The sequence below is a fragment of the Mustelus asterias genome, chromosome 13, assembly GCF_964213995.1.
Source record: "Mustelus asterias chromosome 13, sMusAst1.hap1.1, whole genome shotgun sequence".
Classification (NCBI taxonomy): domain Eukaryota; kingdom Metazoa; phylum Chordata; class Chondrichthyes; order Carcharhiniformes; family Triakidae; genus Mustelus; species Mustelus asterias.
The window spans coordinates 53,224,994-53,244,368 of NC_135813.1; the positions used below are offsets into that span (position 1 = coordinate 53,224,994).

A 19,375-nucleotide genomic window follows, 5' to 3' on the forward strand; every position below is an offset into this window, starting at 1 on the left:
CACGTACAATGACATCACTTCTAGGCAGAGAAAGGATCAAAAACATTAGAAAAATAAGTTTTTGTAGAACAGGAAATGAAGTGGTTCAGAAAAGAGTTTCACCGCTGATATCTGCTTGCTTTATTTTTTGACAATATATGGAATATTTTTAAAACATCAATGGACTGTTTAATGGAGCCAAAACCCTTCAGGAACAGCAGGACTGTCCAGCTGTGAACTGTAGGACACAGTTGCATTTTATCAGCAGCGTGCATATGAATCCTGGCAATGAGGTGTATGGCACTCAGGGGGGGGGGGGGGGGGGTTGTTCTGGATAAGACCCATCACTGCAGCACTATGAATGTCTAAACATAACCATTGAATTAATGGCGCAGATTTTGCAGTCAGTGATGAAGAAATAGTGCTCAGCTCCCCACAGGCTTCGGGTTTTGTGCAGTAACTTAAGATGATTGTAGTATGTATGATGGGACAAAAAACAGTGTGGCTCTTCAAGCAATCAGCCTGAAAACTCTCAACGAATTGTCACAAATCACGCTGATGTTACCTGCAAGGGTATCCCAACTTGAAACACCGGTCCATGATGCTGTATTATTTTGTTTTTGGAAGGGTGTGAGAAGTCATGTGAACCTCCAGTGAGAATAACCAGTCCAGTCATTGTATAACAGTTATTAAAGACTATTTATTAAATTAAAGAAAAGACAAATACACACAGAGGACTACAATACTCGAAGACAATTTAATATATGAATCACTAAACACACAGTTTATGTAGAAATTACCCCTTGTTCCAAAATATACCTGTGATCCCTAAATTCCTTAAGACTTCTCCCTTCCCAAAGAACATCCAAGTTAAATAAATCTGATAGTTACCACACAATACAAGGCTGAAGATCAAATCCAGCTGACAGTTACCACACAATACAAGGCTGAAGATTAAATCCAGCTTATAGTTACCGCACAATATAAGACTGAGGATCAAACCTGGGAAACATCTTTTCATGGTCCAGCAAAGATATTCAAATTGCCTTCATAAAGGTTTCTGCACTGCCTTGACTCTAAGATGTGGAGATGCCGGTGTTGGACTGGGGTAAACGCAGTAAGAAGTCTCACAACACCAGGTTGAAGTCCAACAGGTTTATTTGGTCGCAAAAGCCACTAGCTTTCGAAGCGCTGCTCCTTCAATGAAACTTCGATGAAGGAGCAGCGTTTCGAAAGCTAGTGGCTTTTGCTACCAAATAAACCTGTTGGACTTTAACCTGGTGTCATGAGACTTCTTACTGTGTTGACTCTAAGACCCAGTTGTGGCCACCTTCTGGCTGTGGGTTGTGAACTGGCCTCTCAGGCTGTTAGATATGAACTGTCCTGTCTACTTCTGAGGGTGTTGGCAATTATACCAATTTTCCTCTTTGATTCTTCTTTCTGTGTATTTGGCTGTCTGCATCTCTCAAATTCCTTGACTCAAGAAATTAGCATGTGTATACTTCCACTGATTTCGAGGTTATCTAGTTAGGTTGCTTCCTACTAATAGGGCGATGCACACCTGGTTCTGTCTAGATGCCTGCTCATCACAGCTTTTGACTGCTAGCTACTGTTGTTACGAGGCAAATTTCTACCTGTTGCTGGGCAGCTCGCATCCTATCATTTCTTGCTAAATTCTTGTTTGGCTGTTACGAGGCAGATCTCGGTTAGAATCATGCAGGACCCACTATTAGCTGGTAGAGAAGGAGCAGACATTGTTTTGTCATCGATAAACTTTGAGAAATGGGTTTTCCTCTGGCTCTTTTAATTTAGCAGCCTACCAGGAGTGATTGGAAGTCAGCTAGGGCGAGTAGAGGAGGGAGGGAGAGATTGGAGACAGGGCTTTGTGGCTGCATGGTAGGGTCAGCTAGATCTAGTGGAAGGATATTTATCTGCTGGATCTTCGGGTAAGCGTTCTCCAAGGCGGCCTTCACGACACACGACAACGCAGAGTCGCTAAGCAGAGGCTGATAGCCAAATTCCACACACATGAGGATGGCCTCAACCGGGATCTTGGGTTCATGTCACACTATCTGTAACCCCCATGACTTGCCTGGGCTTGCAAAATCGCACTAACTGTCCTGGCTGGAGACAATACACATCTCTTTAACCTGTGCTTAACCCTCTCTCCACTCACATTGTCTGTACCTTTAAGACTTGATTACCTGTAAAGACTCGCACTCCACCCATTATCTTGTAAATTGAGTTTGTGTCTTTATATGCCCTGTTTGTGAACACGAGTCCTCACTCACCTGAAGAAGGGGCTTGGGGCTCCAAAAGCTAGTGCTGCCAAATAAACCTGTTGGACTTTAACCTGGTGTTGTGAGACTTTTTACTGTGATTATGGAATCCCCCAACCTTAACAGCTTAGGGCTCACCATTGACCAGAAAGGAAACTAGACCAGCCACATAAATGGTGTGGTTACAACAGCAGCTCGGAGCCCATCCCCGAAGTCCTGTCTCCATTAAAACTGCTTTGGAATTGCCTATGAAATTTCTAACACCTGATCCAAATGCACTTCTCTCAGAGATAAGAAACAGAAAGGATAAGTATAGATTTTTACAAGTCTGAAGAAATAACTTTCCATGTGTTGAAAAGTAAATGTTCATTACCAGAGAGGTTCTTTGGCAATAGCTAAGACTTGACATGCTCTGACATTTGCTGGCATGATTAGTGGGTAACCAGTGCTGTAATGTTATGCTTGTTCTGCATCTGAACACTGAGTCTGTGCCAATGTAACAAAGCATCTGGAGGTGCAAGGATAATCGGACAGCAGTGTCCAGATTTCCTCCTTTTATGGCTGGAAGCTGTTGTCCAATTTAGCCAACAATAAGTGAGTCCTGATGGTTTCTCTGCAAAATCCAGGTCAATGTCTCCGTTAGGCATTGCTGGAAATATGTCCTTGTGTTGTTCATTTCTAAAAACTAATGAAGGAGCCCGAGCAAAAACTGGAGTCAATGGGAATCAGGGGGAAAGCTCTCTGCTGGTTGGAGTCATATCTGCCGCAAAAGAAGTTGGTTGTGGTGGTTGGAGGTCAATCATCTCAGCTCCAGGACATCACTACAGAAGTTCCTCAGGGTAGTGTCCTAGGCCCAACCATCTTCAGCTGCTTCATCAACGACCTTTCCCCCTCTCATGTCAGAAATGGGATGTGCACTGATGATTGTGCAATGTTCACCATTCAGTGCTCCTCAGATACTGAAGCATCCACATCCAAACGCAGCAAGGCCAGGTCCAGGTTTGTGCTGACAAGTAGCATACGACATTCATGCCACACAAGTGCCAGGCAATGACCATCTCCAACAAGAGAGGATCTAACCATTCACCGCTATCAACATCCTGGGAATTACCGTTGACCAGAAACTGAACTGGGCTAGCCGTATAGATACTATGGCTACAAGAGCAGGTCAGAAACTAGGAATCCCACGACCCGTAATTCACCTCCTGACTCCCCAAAGCCTATCCACCATTTACAAAGCACAAGTCAGGAGTAATGCACTTGCCTGAATGTGTGTAGCTCTAACAACACTTGAAGCTTGACCCCATTCAAGAAAAAGCAGCCCACTCCCTCCACCATGAACATACAGTGGCAGGAGTCACAAGATTCACTGCAGCAACTCACTAGACAGGACCTTCCAAACTCTCAACCACTACCATCTAAAAGGACAGGGGAAGCAGATACATTGGAACAACAACACCTGGAAATTCTCCTGCAAGCCACCCACCTTGGAAATATATTGGCATTCCTTCACTGTTGCTGGATCAAAGTCCTGGAACTTCTTCCCTAACACCATTGTGGATGTACCTACACCTCAGGGGCTGCAGCGATTCAAGAGGCAGCTCAGCGCCACTTTCTCAAGAGCAATTAGGGATGGGCAATAAATGCTGATCGAGCCAGCGACACTCTCATTCCATTAATTAATAAAGAAAAAAGGAGCAAGTTTTGGTTGTCCTAGTCCAGTTCCCAATGACTATTGTGAAGACTGTCCCAGAGGCAGTGCAGCAAGGACAATTTGTAATTTCTTTAAAATGTCTGTGGAATCTGTGATTGGTTTTTAGGATGTTTGAAAGCGCTTGCTTGGATTGTAAAGGGATTGACTGTAATTTTTTGAATAATAAATTCAGGTATATTTGATCTGAGAGCAATACCAATAGGAAAGGCACTAACATCCAAAATCCATATGACTGACAGATAAGATGCTGCTATGAAAGCACAGAGGCCACAATCAAGAGCTGGAGAGTGAAGGTGATTATGCCACAGATGCAGACAAAAAGGGGGATTGGCAGGGTAAATATGTGTTGTTTCAAGGATAGGGCCTGGGTGGGAAGCTCTGTCAGTGAGTTGGTGCAGACTCGATGGGCGTACTGACCTCCTTCTGCATTGTGGATATTCTATAAATGAGTCTAATTAAAAGCTCGTCTCAGTAATGGGGACCAGGAAACCATTGTCAATTGTCATAAAATCCTATCTTGTTCACTAATGTCATCTAGGGAAGGAAATCTACTGTCTTCACCTGGTCTGGTCTACGTGTGACTGACTCCAGACTCTCAATTTTTTTTTATAGAAACCCTACAGTACAGAAAGAGGCCATTCGGCCCATCGAGTCTGCACCGACCACAATCCCACCCAGGCCCTACCCCACATATCCCTATATATTTTACCCACTAATCCCTCTAACCGACACATCTCAGGACACTCAGGGACAATTTTAGCATGACCAATCAACCTAATCCGCACATTTTTGGACTGTGGGAGGAAACCGGAGAACCCGGAGGAAACCCACGCAGACACAAGGAGAATGTGCAAACTCCACACAGACAGTGACCCAAGCCGGGAATCAAACCCAGGTTCCTGGAGCTGTGAAGCAGCAGTGCTAACCACTGTGCTACCATGCCGCCCATGCCGCCAAATGTGGTTGACTCCTAATTGCCCTGTGAAATAGCCTAGCAAACCATTCAGTTGCATCAAAGCACTGCAGGAAAATCAAAGAATTAAACTGGATGGACGAGCCGGCGTCAACCCAGGTACCGAAATGGCACACTTAATGACCCTGTTAACCATGCTTACTAATATCTGGGGGGCTTGTGCCAAAATTGAGAGAGCTGTCCCACAGACTGGACAACAACAGTCTGACGTAGTCATTCTTACAGATTCATACTTTGCAGACAATGTCCCAGATATCATTATCATCATCCTGACCCACCAGAAGTGTCGCCTCAGTGGTATACAGACAGAGCGAGTTGCCCTAGGAGTCCTTAGCATTGAGGCATCATGAGCCTCATGAGCAATGAAAACACCTGCTGATTACTACCTACAGCCCCGCCCCCCTCAGCTGATGAATCGTTACTCCTCCATGTTGAACATCAATTGGAAGCAGCACTGACGGTGGGTGGCAAGGGCACAGTGCACTCTCTCTCCTTTTTAAGATTGCAACACAATTCACCCATAAATGGAATAGTTAACCTTCCAGGAGAATTAAAGATTAATGTCTACAGGACACTGCCAGGAGAAAATTCAGAGGAGCATTGAGAATTATCTCCCTCTTAGTGTTCTATAAGAATCATAGAATCTCTACAGTGCGGAAGGAGGCCATTCAGCCCATCAAGTCTGCACCAACTCTCCGACAGATCACCTTACCCAGGCCCACCCCTGTAACTCCATACATTTATCCCACTAATGCCTCTAACTTGCACATCTTGGGATACTAAGGGGCAATTTTAGCATGGCCAATCAAGCTAGCCCACACATCTTTGGACTGTGGGAGGAAACCGGAGCACCCAGAGGAAACCCACAAAGACACGGAGAGAATGTGCAAACTCCACACAGACGGTCACTCAAGCCAGGAATCGAACCTGACTCCCTGACGCTGAGGCAGCAGTGCTGACCACTGTGCCGTCCAAACTCTCTCATTTATTACTTCTAAAAATTGTGCCGATGGGGAGAAAGGTTACTTCACTGAGTGAGACACAATGAACATGATGAAACCTCCAGGAATATCACCAACCAGAATTGACAACCCCGCATGTCAACCAGTCTGCTAGAAGCAATTTTATTATCTCAAAATGTATCTACCAGAGAGCCACTTCTTGTGGAGACAACCTAAGGATAAGTCAAAAAGTGGATCTTCATGTTTGAGGTTTTTTGAAGATGCTAACTTGCTGTGGTGTTGAATGATGTTGAGAAATTAAAATTGAGAGGCTTGTTCTTCAGTCTTTTGGATTAGGCTTGGTTCATAAGGTAGAGTTTATACCTGCTTTCCTTGGTATTGTGTAATAAATGCTGTTTTCTGTAGATATTGAGAAGGTCTGTGTAAGGCCACTGTACTGAGTGCTCAAAATAAATGTGATCGATAAGTTAACAGTTAATTGAGTTGGCTTTTCTCTCTATGATATGTACTAGTTTGATCTTCTACTGATTTGCCTTAACACACACACATAGAGACAATGAAAGGTGGAGCTCAATTGTGTAATTGAGTGGGAAGTTCCTGCTCCAGAAAGGATGTATGGCATCTTGTTAGATTAGTGTGTGAGAAGTTGAAAGGATGGGAAATGCAATTTCCCTCGATATTGTAGCATTGTTCTGATAATTAAATATTGTTATCATTTTCTCTCCCTAGAACATTGACATCACAAATTTCAGCAGTAGTTGGAATGATGGTCTTGCATTCTGTGCTGTGCTTCATACGTATCTTCCAGCACATATTCCATACCAGGAGCTGAACAGTCAGGACAAGGTAAAACTGGTTCAGATGATGAGGATTAAATTTTTGTTTATTCCTGTGCAGATTGAATGCCCTCCACAGTTTCACACTTTGTTTTTGCACTGTTTTGGTACGCTCCTCTCTTTCCCCCAATCTTGGTAATGTTGCACAGTCCTAATAGGTAGCCTGGACTAGTCACTGTGAGGTGAATGAAAGGGCACGGTTCATTCATTCTGTGCACCAAATTGTTGGCTCTGCCTGGTATGACCCTGTGATAAGGTGGTGATATTGGAATGTGGCAAGCAGTAGGTATGAAGCTTTTCCTCACATTTAACTCTGCATCTGCCACAGTTTTGCCCACTCACTTAACATATGAAAGCCCCGCAGCCACGCTCTGCTCCCATTGTTATTACAGCTGATGGTAATTGCCAAGCAAACCAAATCCCAGAGGGAAACTTGGCTTACCGACTTTTATTATATTCTGAAAATGAGAAGAAAATGTACAGATATCAACAGCACAAAATCCAGTAGCATTTTAGTATTAGTAGTATTTTAAAATAAAAAGTAAAAAGTTTATTAACAAAAAGAAAAGTAAGACTACACTTACACAGTTAAAATTAGTCTTCCAAAAAGATTCCTACTTGGTCAGACCATAAGTAAACACCACCCAAGCAATGCTCCCTTACAGATGTTTAATTATCAAAAGCCAGTAATATCCAATGTTGTCGCTTTAAGGGAAACTACATGACCTCTAAACTCTCCCCCACTCTGCTGTGGAAACGCAATAAGACTTTTAACAACACCAGGTTCAAGTCCAACAGGTTTATTTGGTAGCAAATGCCATTAGCTTTCGGAGTCCTGCTCCTTCGTCAGATAGAGTGGATATCTGCTCCCAAACAAGGCACACCAGGTTAAAGTCCAACAGGTTTATTTGGTAGCAAATACCATAAGCTTTTGGAGCGTGCTGCTCCTTCGTCAGATGGAGTGGTTATCTGTTCTCCAACAGTGCACAGACACAGAAATCAAGTTACAGAATACTAATTAGAATGCAAATCTCTACAGCCAGCCAGGTCTTAAAAGGTACAGATAATGTGGTTGGAGGGAACATTAAACACAGGTTAAAGAGATGTGTATTGTCTCCAGACAGAACAGCTGGTGAGATTATGCAAGACCAGGGGCAAGCTGCACCGACCTCCTCAGAAGACAAACACGGGACACGGTGGACAGAGTACCCTTCGTCGTCCAGTACTTCCCCGGAGCGGAGAAGCTACGGCATCTTCTCTGGAGCCTTCAACATGTCATTGATGAAGACAAACATCTCGCCAAGGCCATCGCCACACTCCCACTTCTTGCCTTCAAACAACCACACAACCTCAAACAGACCATTGTCCGCAGCAAACTACCCAGCCTTCAGGAGAACAGTGACCATGACACCACACAACCCTGCCACAGCAACCTCTGCAAGACGTGCTGGATCATCGACACGGATGCCATCATCTCACGTGAGAACACCATCTACCAGGTACACGGTACATACTCTTGCAACTCGGCCAACGTTGTCTACCTGATACGCCGCAGGAAAGGATGTCCCGAGGCATGGTACATTGGGGAAACCATGCAGACGCTACGACAACGGATGAATGAACACCGCTTGACAATCACCAGGCAAGACTGTTCTCTTCCTATGGGGGAGCACTTCAGCAGTCATGGGCATTCAGCCTTGGATCTTCAGGTTAGCGTTCTCCAAGGCGGCCTTCACGACACACGACAGCGCAGAGTTGCTGAGCAGAAACTGATATCCAAGTTCCGCACACATGAGGACGGCCTAAACTGGGATGATGGATTTATGTCACATTATCGATGACCCCCACAGCTTGCCCCTGGTCTTGCATAATCTCACCAGCTGTTCTGTCTGGAGACAATACACATCTCTTTAACCTGTGTTTAATGTTCCCTCCAACCACATTATCTGTACCTTTTAAGACCTGGCTGGCTGTAGAGATTTGCATTCTAATTAGTATTCTGTAACTTGATTTCTGTGTCTGTGCACTGTTGGAGAACAGATAACCACTCCATCTGACGAAGGAGCAGCATGCTCCGAAAGCTTATGGTATTTGCTACCAAATAAACCTGTTGGACTTTAACCTGGTGTTGTGAGACTTCTTACTGTGCTTACCCCAGTCCAACGCCGGCATCACCACACACAAACAAGGCACACAGAGACACAAAATCAATTGACAGAATACTGATTAGAATGCGAATCTTTACAGCTAATCAAGTCTTAAAGATACAGACAATGTGAGTGGAGGGAGCATTAGGCACAGGTTAAAGAAATGTGTATTGTCTCCAGACAGTACAGCCAGTGAGATTCTGCAAGTCCAGGAGGCAAGCTGTGGGGGTTACCGATAGTGTGACATGAACCCAAGATCCCGGTTTAGGCCGTCCTCATGTGTGCGGAACTTGGCTATCAGTTTCTGCTCAGCGACTCTGCGCTGTCGTGTGTCGTGAAGGCCGCCTTGGAGAACACTTACCCGAAGATCAGAGACTGAATGCCCATGACCGCTGAAGTGCTCCCCCACAGGAAGAGAACAGTCTTGCCTGGTGATTGTCGAGCGGTGTTCATTCATCCGTGTCGTAGCGTCTGCATGGTTTCCCCAATGTACCATGCCTCGGGACATCCTTTCCTGCAGCATATCGGGTAGACAATGTTGGCCGAGTTGCAAGAGTAGGTACCGTGTACCTGGTAGATGGTGTTCTCACATGAGATGATGACATCCATGTCGATGATCCGGCACGTCTTGCAGAGGTTGCTGTGGCAGGGTTGTGTGATGTCGTGGTCACTGTTCTCCTGAAGGCTGGGTAGTTTGCTGTGGACAATGGTCTGTTTGAGGTTGTGCGGTTGTTTGAAGGCAAGAAGTGGCGGTGTGGGGATGGCCTTGACGAGATGTTTGTCTTCATCAATGACATGTTGAAGGCTCTGGAGAAGATGCCGTAGCTTCTCCGCTCCGGGTAAGTACTGGACGACGAAGTACTCTGTCCACCGTGTCCCGTGTTTGTCTTCTGAGGAGGTCGGTGCGGATTTTTGCTGTGACGCATCGGAACTGTCAATCGATGAGTCGAGCGCCATATCCTGTTCTTATGAGGGCATCTTTCAGTGTCTGGAGGTGTCTGTTGCGATCCTCCACATCCGAGCAGATCCTGTGTATAAGGAGGGCTTGTCCGTAGGGGATGGCTTCTTTAACGTGTTCAGGGTAGAAGCTGGAGAAGTGGAGCATCGTGAGGTTATCCATGGGCTTGCAGTACAGTGAGGTGCTGAGGTGACCGTCCTTAATGGAGATGCGCGTGTCCAAGAATGCAACCGATTCCGGAGAGTAGTCCATGGTGAGTCTGATGGTGGGATGGAACTTGTTGATGTCATCATATAGTTGTTTCAGTGATTGTTCACAGCTTGCCTCCTGGACTTGCAGAATCTCACTGGCTGTACTGTCTGGAGACAATACACATTTCTTTAACCTGTGCCTAATGCTCCCTCCACTCACATTGTCTGTATCTTTCAGACTTGATGAGCTGTAGAGATTCGCATTCTAATCAGTGTTCTGTAAATTGATTTTGTGTCTCTGTGTGCCTTGTTTGGGAGCCGATATCCACTCCATCTGACGAAGGAGCCAGGCTCCGAAAGCTAATGGCTTTTGCTACCAAATAAACCTGTTGGACTTTAACCTGGTGTTGTTAAAACTCTTACTGTGTTTACCCCAGTCCAACGCCGGATGTCAGAAGTTACAGAGGAACATAGATAGGATGCAAGACTGGGCGGAGAGGTGGCAGATGGACTTCAACCCAGATAAATGCGTCGTGGTTCATTTTGGTAGGACAAATGGGATGAAGGAGTACAATATAAAGGGAAAGATTCTTAGTACTGTAGAGGATCAGAAGGACCTTGCGGTCCGTCCATAGGACTCTAAAATCGGCCCTGCAGGTGGAGGAGGTGGTTAAGAAGGTGTATGGTGTGCTGGCCTTTATTAATCGAGGGATTGAGTTTAGGAGTCCGGGGATAATGATGCAGCTATATAAGACCCTCGTCAGACCCCACTTGGAGTACTGTGCTCTGTTCTGGTCGCCTCACTATAGGAAGGATGTGGAAAAGATTGGAAGGGTGCAGAGGAGATTTACAAGGATGTTGCCTGGATTGAGTGGCATGCCTTATGAGAATAGGCTGAGGGAGCTCGGTCTTTTCTCCTTGGAGAGACGTAGGATGAGAGGAGACCTAATAGAGGTGTATAAGATGTTGAGAGGCATAGATCGGGTGGACTCTCAGAGGCTTTTTCCCAGGGTGGAAATGGCTGCTACGAGAGGACACAGGTTTAGGGTGCTGGGGGGTAGGTACAGGGGAGATGTTAGTGGTAAATTTTTCACACAGAGGGTGGTGGGCGAGTGGAATCGGCTGCCGTCAGTGGTGGTGGAGGCGAACTCAATAGGGTCTTTTAAGAGACTCCTGGATGAGTACATGGAGCTTAATAGGATGGAGGGTTATAGGTAGGTCTAGAAGGTAGGGATGTGTTCGGCACAACTTGTGGGCCGAAGGGCCTGTTTGTGCTGTAGTTTTTCTATGTTTCCATGTTTCTATCTCCACATCGTGGAAATGCAAGACAGCATAAAGCCTTTTGCAGCCGTAAGACTTTTTTGCTTGACTGGATAACTGATTCAAACTGCACTTTCTCCCAGCACTGAGCAGTTTCCAACAAATCTTCCTCACACAACCAACCCCTAAGCTCTCAACATCTCTCCTTAAATACCCTTTTTACCTTTCATCTATGATTCCATTGTCCTCGGAACTTCTTTGAACTTAATATTTCCAAAATATAAAAATCTTTCATATTTTCCAATGGCCCCATTTTCGGATGAAATCAAATTTAATCACCTTCCCTTGTTTACTTTTGAAATCTTTGCAACCTGTAAAAGCCTTTTACTCACAGATCATTAAAATATCATAAACAGACACAGAAAATTATTTAAAAGGCTAGTGGAATGCCAGCCTTTATAGCTAGAGGACAACATTACAAGGAGATAGAACTTATGCTCAGCCATACAAGGCCCTGGTTAGACCAAGAGTTAAATTACAAGCGGAGATTATGCTAACTAGTGTCATATTCCTGGGTGACTTTCAAAATGTTACGAGGAACAAGTAGGATAGATAGAGATCTGGTTGGAGAGTCTAGGATGAAGAGCCAAGGAAAACTAGAGGTTTTGGGAGTGAAGTGAGGAAGCATTTCTACACGCAAAGGGTGGAAGAGGTTTAACTCTCTTTCTCAATGGGAGTTGATGCTAAATCAGTTAAATTTAAACACAAGATTGATGATTAGTTACCAAAGTAGCCGGCACCGTCATTCCCCTCCCCTGTATCACAAATTTGTTTACCCGCGTGAATGGGTATTACACTAAATCACGATTCACAGCCCCAAAACTTTGCAAATCCTTGATCTATATTCTCATGCTAAACACTCACCTTTCCCACTTAGAAAGCGCGCACAGCGCATGCACCGTCACTGCGCATGTGCAAGTTGTCCCGTTTACGATTTCACCCTTTGAGATTTTGCAGGAACGCAATGGCCAACTACTTGTCCTCTGTTGATGTCTAAATTGGAAATTATAGAGTCATAGGGTGGGATTTTACAGACTCACTTGACCCGAGACTGGAAAATCCCACCAGAGGTCAATGGACATTTCCATTGTCCGCCACTCGCTCGCTCCGATTCCATGATGATAGCAATTTATAGGATGGAAACATACATAGAAAAAAGGAGTAGGAATAGGCCGTTCTGCCCTTCAAGCCTGCTCCGCCATTCTTAATGACCATTTTGATCATGGCTGATCATCAAAATCAACACCCTGATTCTGCCTTCCCCCATATCCCTTGATCTCTTTAGTTCCAAGAGCTATATCTAATTCCTTCTTGAAATCGCAGCATTTTTGCCTCATGTACTTTCAGTGGTAATGAATTCCACAGATTCACTCTCTGGATGAAGAAGTTTCTCCTCACCTCAGTCTTAAAAGGTTTACCCCTTATGTGCAAATTATAACCTAGTTCTGGACACCCCCACCACCGGGAACATTCTTTCTGAATCTACCCTGTCTAACCCTGTTAGAATTTTAGAAGTTTCAATGAGATCGCCTCTCACTCTTCTAAACTCCAATGAATACGCCTAAAAGGTAGGGATATGCTCGGCACAACTTGTGGGGCCGAAGGGCCTGTTTTGTGCTGTAGTTTTTCTATGTTTCTATAATCCTAATTGACTTAGTCTTTCCTCATATGGCAGACTTGAGGGCGGCACGGTGGCACAGTGGCTAGCACTGCTGCCTCATAGCGCCAGGATCCCAGGTTCAATTCTAGCCTTGGGTCACTGTCTGTGTGGAGTTTGCACATTCTCCCCATGTCTGCGTGGGTTTCCTCCGGGTGCTCCGGTTTCCTCCCACAGTCCAAAGATGTGCAGGTTAGGTGGATTGGCCATGATAAATTGACCCTAGTGTCAGGGGGATTAGCAGAGTAAATGCATAGGGTTGTGGGGATGGGGCCTGGTGGGATTGTGGTCAGTACAGACTTGATGGGCTGAATGGCCTCCTTCTGTACTGTAGCGAATCTATGATATCCTAGAAATCAGCCTGGTATAAACCTTTGCTGCACTCCCTCCATAGCAAGAACATCCTTCCTCAGATAAGGACACCAAAAGTGCACACAGTACTCCAGGTATGGCCTCACCTATACAATTGCAGTAAAATATCCCTATTCCCGTACTCAAATCCTCTCACTACGAAGGCCGAAATACCATTTTTACCGACTGTACCTGCACACTTACTTTCAGCGACTGATGCACAAGGACACCGAGGTCTCACTGAGTATCCACTTCTCTCAGTTTACACCCATTCAAATAATAATCTGCCTTCCTATTTTTGCTACTGAAGTGGATAACCTCTCATGGCCATTCACATTGTGTCTGCTCTGGCCATCAAGCACCTACCTATCTGTTCTAATCCCGTTTTCCAGCACTTGGCTCGTAGCCTTGTATGCTACAGCGTTTCAAGTGCTCATCTAAATATTTAAATGTTGTGAGGGTTCCTGTCTCTACGACCCTTTCAGGCAGAGTTCCAGATTACCACCACCCTGTGGGTGAACAAGTTTTTCCTCACATCTCCAATAAACCTCTTGCCCCTTAACTTAAATCTATGCCCCCTGGTTATTGACCCCTCTGCAAAAGGGAAAAAGTTTTCCTGTCTACCCTATCTATGTCCCTCATAATTGTATACACATCAATCAGGTCCCCCCCCTCAGCTTTCTCTGCTCCAAGGAAAACAGCCCCAGCCTAACCAGCCTCTCTTCGTAGCTGAAACGCTCCAGTCCAGGCAACATCCTAGTGAATCTCCTCTGCACCATCTCTAGTACAATCACTTCCTTCCTATAGTTTGGTATAAATTCGTCACTGAATCACTGTTCATAATTCCGTACCTGGGCTGCACCTGTGATCAAGGGGAAGGTAACTGTCCAGTAGCAAAAGAAGCAAGCCTGGGGCTGAGAGGGAATCACACTGGCTAAGTGTCAGCCTCCACCTAATTAATGGTCAGTTACAGGGCAGTCTCCACAGGCCAACTTTCTCAACTGACATATAATTGTTCCACAGGGAGACCCACTAAATGTGCGATCACCACGAAAGCCAAGCTCAAAATCAAGCAGGTCAAGCTGGTATATAGGAAAGAACAAGATGGGGACAATTAGGAATACACCAAGTCATAGGGCAGTCCATGTTAAAGATGCAATATGGGAAAGGAAGTGTGATCATAGCTGGAGCCTTGTGCTTTGCAATGCTGCTGCTAATCCCACGCAGAGCTCAATAACCACTGTCTCTGCAGGAGAAATGAATACTTTGCATCGGTATTCGCAAAGGAGAGGGACTTGTTGACTGGGAGTGTCTCAGAGGGAGGTGTTGACCCGTTAGAGAGAATCTTCATTACAAGGGAGGAAGTGTTAGGTTTTTTAGGGAACATTAAAACTGACAAATCCCCAGGGCCTGATGGCATCTAACCTAGACTGCTCAGGGAGACAAGAGATGTAATTGCTGGGTCTCTGACGGAAATCTTTGTCTCTTCATTGGACACAGGTGAGGTCCCTGAGGATTGGAGGATAGCGAATGTGGTACCGTTATTTAAGAAGGGTAGCAGGGATAACCCAGGTAATTATAGGCCAGTGAGCTTGACATCCATGGTAGGGAAGTTGTTGGAGAGGGTTCTTAGAGACAGGATGTATGCTCATTTAGAATGGAACAATCTCATTAGTGACAGACAGCATGGTTTTGTAAGAGGGAGGTCGTGCCTTACAAATTTGATGGAGTTTTTTGAGGAAGCGACAAAAGTGGTTGACGAAGGAAGGGCCGTGGATGTCGTCGATATCGATTTCAGTAAGGCATTTGACAAAGTCCCTCATGGCAGGTTGGTTAAGAAGGTTAAGGCTCAAGGGATGCAAGGAGAGGTGGCTAGATGGGTAGAGAACTGGCTTGGCCACAGGAGACAGAGGGTAGCAGTCGAAGGGTCTTTTTCCGGCTGGAGGTCTGTGACCAGTGGTGTTCCGCCGGGCTCTGTACTGGGACCTCTGCTATTTGGGATATATATAAATGATTTGGAAGAAGGTGTAACTGGTGTTATCAGCAAATTTGCGGATGACACGAAGATGGCTGGACTTGCGGATAGCGAAGAGCATTGTCGGGCAATACAGCAGGATATAGATAGGCTGGAAAATTAGGCGGAGAAATGGCAGATGGAATTTAATCCAGATAAATGCGAAGTGATGCATTTTGGAAGAACTAATGTAGGGGGGAGTTATACAATAAATGGCAGAGCCATCAAGAGTATAGAAACACAGAGGGACCTAGGTGTGCAAGTCGACAAATCTTTGAAGGTGGCAGCACAGGTGGAGAAGGTGCTGAAGAAGGCATATGGTTTGCTTGCCTTTATAGGACGGGGTATAGAGTATAAAAGCTGGAGTCTGATGATGCAGCTGTATAGAACGCTGGTTAGGCCACATTTGGAGTACTGCGTCCAGTTCTGGTCGCCGCACTACCAGAAGGACGTGGCAGCTTTAGAGAGAGTGCAGAGAAGGTTTACCAGGATGTTGCCTGGTATGGAGGGTCTTGGCTATGAGGAGAGATTGGGTAAACTGGGCTTGTTCTCCCTGGAAAGACTGAGAATGAGGGGAGACCTAATAGAGGTGTACAAAATTATGAAGGGCATAGATAGGGTGAACAGTGGGAAACTTTTTCCCAGGTCGGAGGTGACGATCACGAGGGGTCACGGGCTCAAGGTGAGAGGGGCGAGGTATAACTCAGATATCAGAGGGACGTTTTTTACACAGAGAGTGGTGGAGGCCTAGAATGTGCTGCCAAGTCGGGTGGTGGAGGCAGACACGCTGGCATCGTTTAAGACTTACCTGGATAGATACATGAGCAGTCTGGGAATGGAGGGATACAAACGACTGGTCTAGTTGGACCAATGAGCGGCACAGGCTTGGAGGGCCGAAGGGCCTGTTTCCTATGCTGTACTGTTCTTTGTTTGAGAAGAACCATTTTATCACCAGCAGCTGATCCACACCAGCAGATATATGCCTGACGGAAAGCTGGAAATCTACCCCATGGTGGTTGGTTTCGCTCAGCCTTGTCTCAAAATGTGGTAACCAGGATTGTGAGGAGCAACAATAGACCGTACATTTCCAAAAAGGTCCAGATGTTAAGGCCTGGTGTACGTTGTGATAAACACATGTCACTTATGCCACAGAGACCTGTATTAGCAAACACCTTACCGTTTGTTGAATTCCCATCTACAGGTTTAGGGTTAATAAATGGTACTGTTGCTGGATTTTTTTTAAATAACAGCTTTCTAAGCTCTTGTGTCTCTATTTTACAGCGAAGAAATTTTTCCTTGGCCTTCCAGGCAGCTGAAAGCGTTGGCATCAAGTCCACACTGGTAAACTTTTAAATAAAACACTCAAACGAAACGCTAAGCTCCTAATTATAAGTCACAGAATGCAAGTCACTTCCTTTCTGCTTTCTATTATTCTCTTGTTAATTCAACGTTACATTCCCGGAAGTCACTAAAATTTTTAGAAATTGTTATGCTTTCTATATTTAAATAGTTTTTTTCCTTGTACAGATTTTTATCTCTGGTCTAAACATTGTAAGGACTGTGCAGGAGACTGAGCCACTTCCAGTTCCCAGTCTTCAGAGTTCTGTATACTGAATACTTACTTTTCAGACTATTGAGAGTTTGCTGAAACACCAGATGTTATTTAAATGTTTATTCTATAAAGGCTATTGTTTGTTTTATCATTGTGGAAATAAACTGCTGGAAGCGTTTAAAATTTAAGAGTACTTATAAAATCAAACTTTTCGTTGGTATCCAACCAGTACCACAGACTAACAGTTTTGATCCAATCTGTACATTGTGCTGTGGTCGTACGGGTTTGTAGCCTGGGTTTACCAAACTTGAGTTTTTGATTTCAGGAAGGGCAGTGTTACTGAAGATCAATAAAAAACCCTGCAATTTCCATGAATCTACCCACTAAGCTTTCATATCTGGGACTTGGGTTTGAATCCAGGCCAGCCTTACTCCAGGGTAATAATCCACGCCACCATCCCCCTGCATTCTAGTAGTTTCAGTCCTCGGTACTCTAAACTTGCTTCCGTGTAGGTTCAACGGACAGCTTATTTATTTCATGAATACAGAATCTTGCGCTTCTGGAGACTAAGCCTGGTGATGGGAAAGAAGGTCAGAGTGATTTCCACTTTTCACTTCATTAGGATCAACGAGGAGCTCAGCAAACCTGGTGGTGGGGCAGGCAGGAAGTCGCCACCCTGCCATTACATCCTGGTGTCAAAGATCCTCGTGCTATATTCAAATGACACTCGGACCGATACTCGCTCAGAGCAGACCAGGAGCTGCGGAGGGCTCCAAGATTCTTGGTTCAGCGAGCTCTCCCTGTGGATTCTCCTCCAGTCCACCCAGAAATGGCAGGAGGACCTCTTTCCAAGAGATGGGAGCAGGAAGTTCCCCACCTGACCACGCTGGCCTGGGCAGAGGTTGCTGGGGAGGTTAATGCCCGTGGGCCCAGAAAAAGACCACCCTTCAGTGCAGGAAAAACATGAATGATCAGCCATGCTCTGCCAGGGTAAGTGAAACCCCTTCTCACTCCAAACTGTCAAAGGACATCAGGCAGTCTGAGGGTTAGAGTCCACAGGGATGTCTCACACAACCAACAAATGAAACATCAGCACTGAATGCCTGCCAGCCACTTTAAGTTGTGCATATTATGTAGGTTCCTGCACAAGTGGCAACTTAATCCCTTACTGGGGCTGGCTGAGCAGAGAGAATAGGCATGCATGCATCTGAATTGCGCTTTCACCCATTGGGGTTACAGAAATCCAGCTGCCTTCATACAGATTAAGATTCCGCGATAATAAAAGAGAGGATGCCGTGACCAGAGGGGGTACACTGAGATCCGGACCCTATCCGGTTTTGAAGAGCTCGCTGGAGAAGAGCTCAGTGAGGTTGCATCCAGTACACCTCAACACCATGCAGACAATGACTGCGAGTGATCTTTAATGTATGACACTGCTCAGTCAATCACTAATTCTCTATTCCAGGTACCAGCAAGAAAAGGCAGAGAATGTCATCCTGCAGATAACTCGGAGGAGGAAGACTTTGTCTTCAGAGAATTCATCATTGCAATCACCTGCATCTTCCACCAGCGCCCATATACGCATCTCAGTGGAACCTACTTAGAGAGTGGACTCGACTTCATCTGGTCCTTGCCTCAGAGACACGGGAGCACAGCTGGCAGAGGCAGTGACCGCCGAGGTCTCTCACACTTGGAGCACAGCTAAGGACCAGACTCCTGCTGAGGCACAGCCCAGTGACGAACCTCTGGACTGGGCCATAGCAGCCAGGCCATCAGCAGACTGGACCAAAGGGTGGAGGAATCCATTCACACTCCATCTGCAATCATGCATCTGGTATACAAAGGCATTGAAGTCTCCACTGAAAGGCGGCAGCTGCCTTGAAGACCCAGGTCCAGCAGTTTCTGCCAGATTTGTGCTCGGACCTGCACACCATCACTCTAAGCATGAGTGCATTTTAGCAGGGCACCTTGACCTCCCTCCAGGTGCCCTTCTCAAGGAGTCAGGATGGGTCCATCAGGCACCCAAGGGAAGGAGGAGTGCCAAGCAGGCACGCCAGGGACATCCACCCTGACACTCGAAGCCATACCACTTCACTTCCCCTCTGCCAGAGACCCTCTCGCTTCCAGCAGGTCAGGCCAAGAAGGGTTATGACCATTTCACTGGGTTTATTGAAGCTAGTGGTTCGCATCGAGCTTCTGTCCTGTAGCCATGACCTTTGATTGATTTTTTTTTTTTCCCTTTTTACATGACTCTGTCAGGAACAGATGGCTATTCAGACCAACTTAAAAGTAGCCCCAAAGATTTGTGGATTCAAGCATGAATTCGCCCCATTAGTAAAGGAGTAGTGCTCCTTCAATGGACATTTAACCCTCAAAATCAATACTCATTTTAGTATGTTCTCCATGCTTAAGTAGATAACTAACAGGGTGCCTCTTCAATTG

The 19,375-nt window shown here is 45.6% G+C and overlaps 1 protein-coding gene across 6 annotated transcripts in view; it reads left to right on the forward strand.

Moving 5' to 3' along the window:
• specc1la (sperm antigen with calponin homology and coiled-coil domains 1-like a) overlaps positions 1–19,375 on the forward strand; it is a 364,982-nt gene that overhangs the window by 329,468 nt on the left and 16,139 nt on the right. For all 6 annotated transcript variants that reach the window (XM_078226760.1, XM_078226763.1, XM_078226764.1 and 3 more), the window contains exons 14-15: positions 6,637–6,753; positions 16,663–16,722. In XM_078226760.1, coding sequence (XP_078082886.1) covers positions 6,637–6,753; positions 16,663–16,722 — 177 coding nt within the window. The remainder of the gene's footprint in view (positions 1–6,636; positions 6,754–16,662; positions 16,723–19,375) is intronic.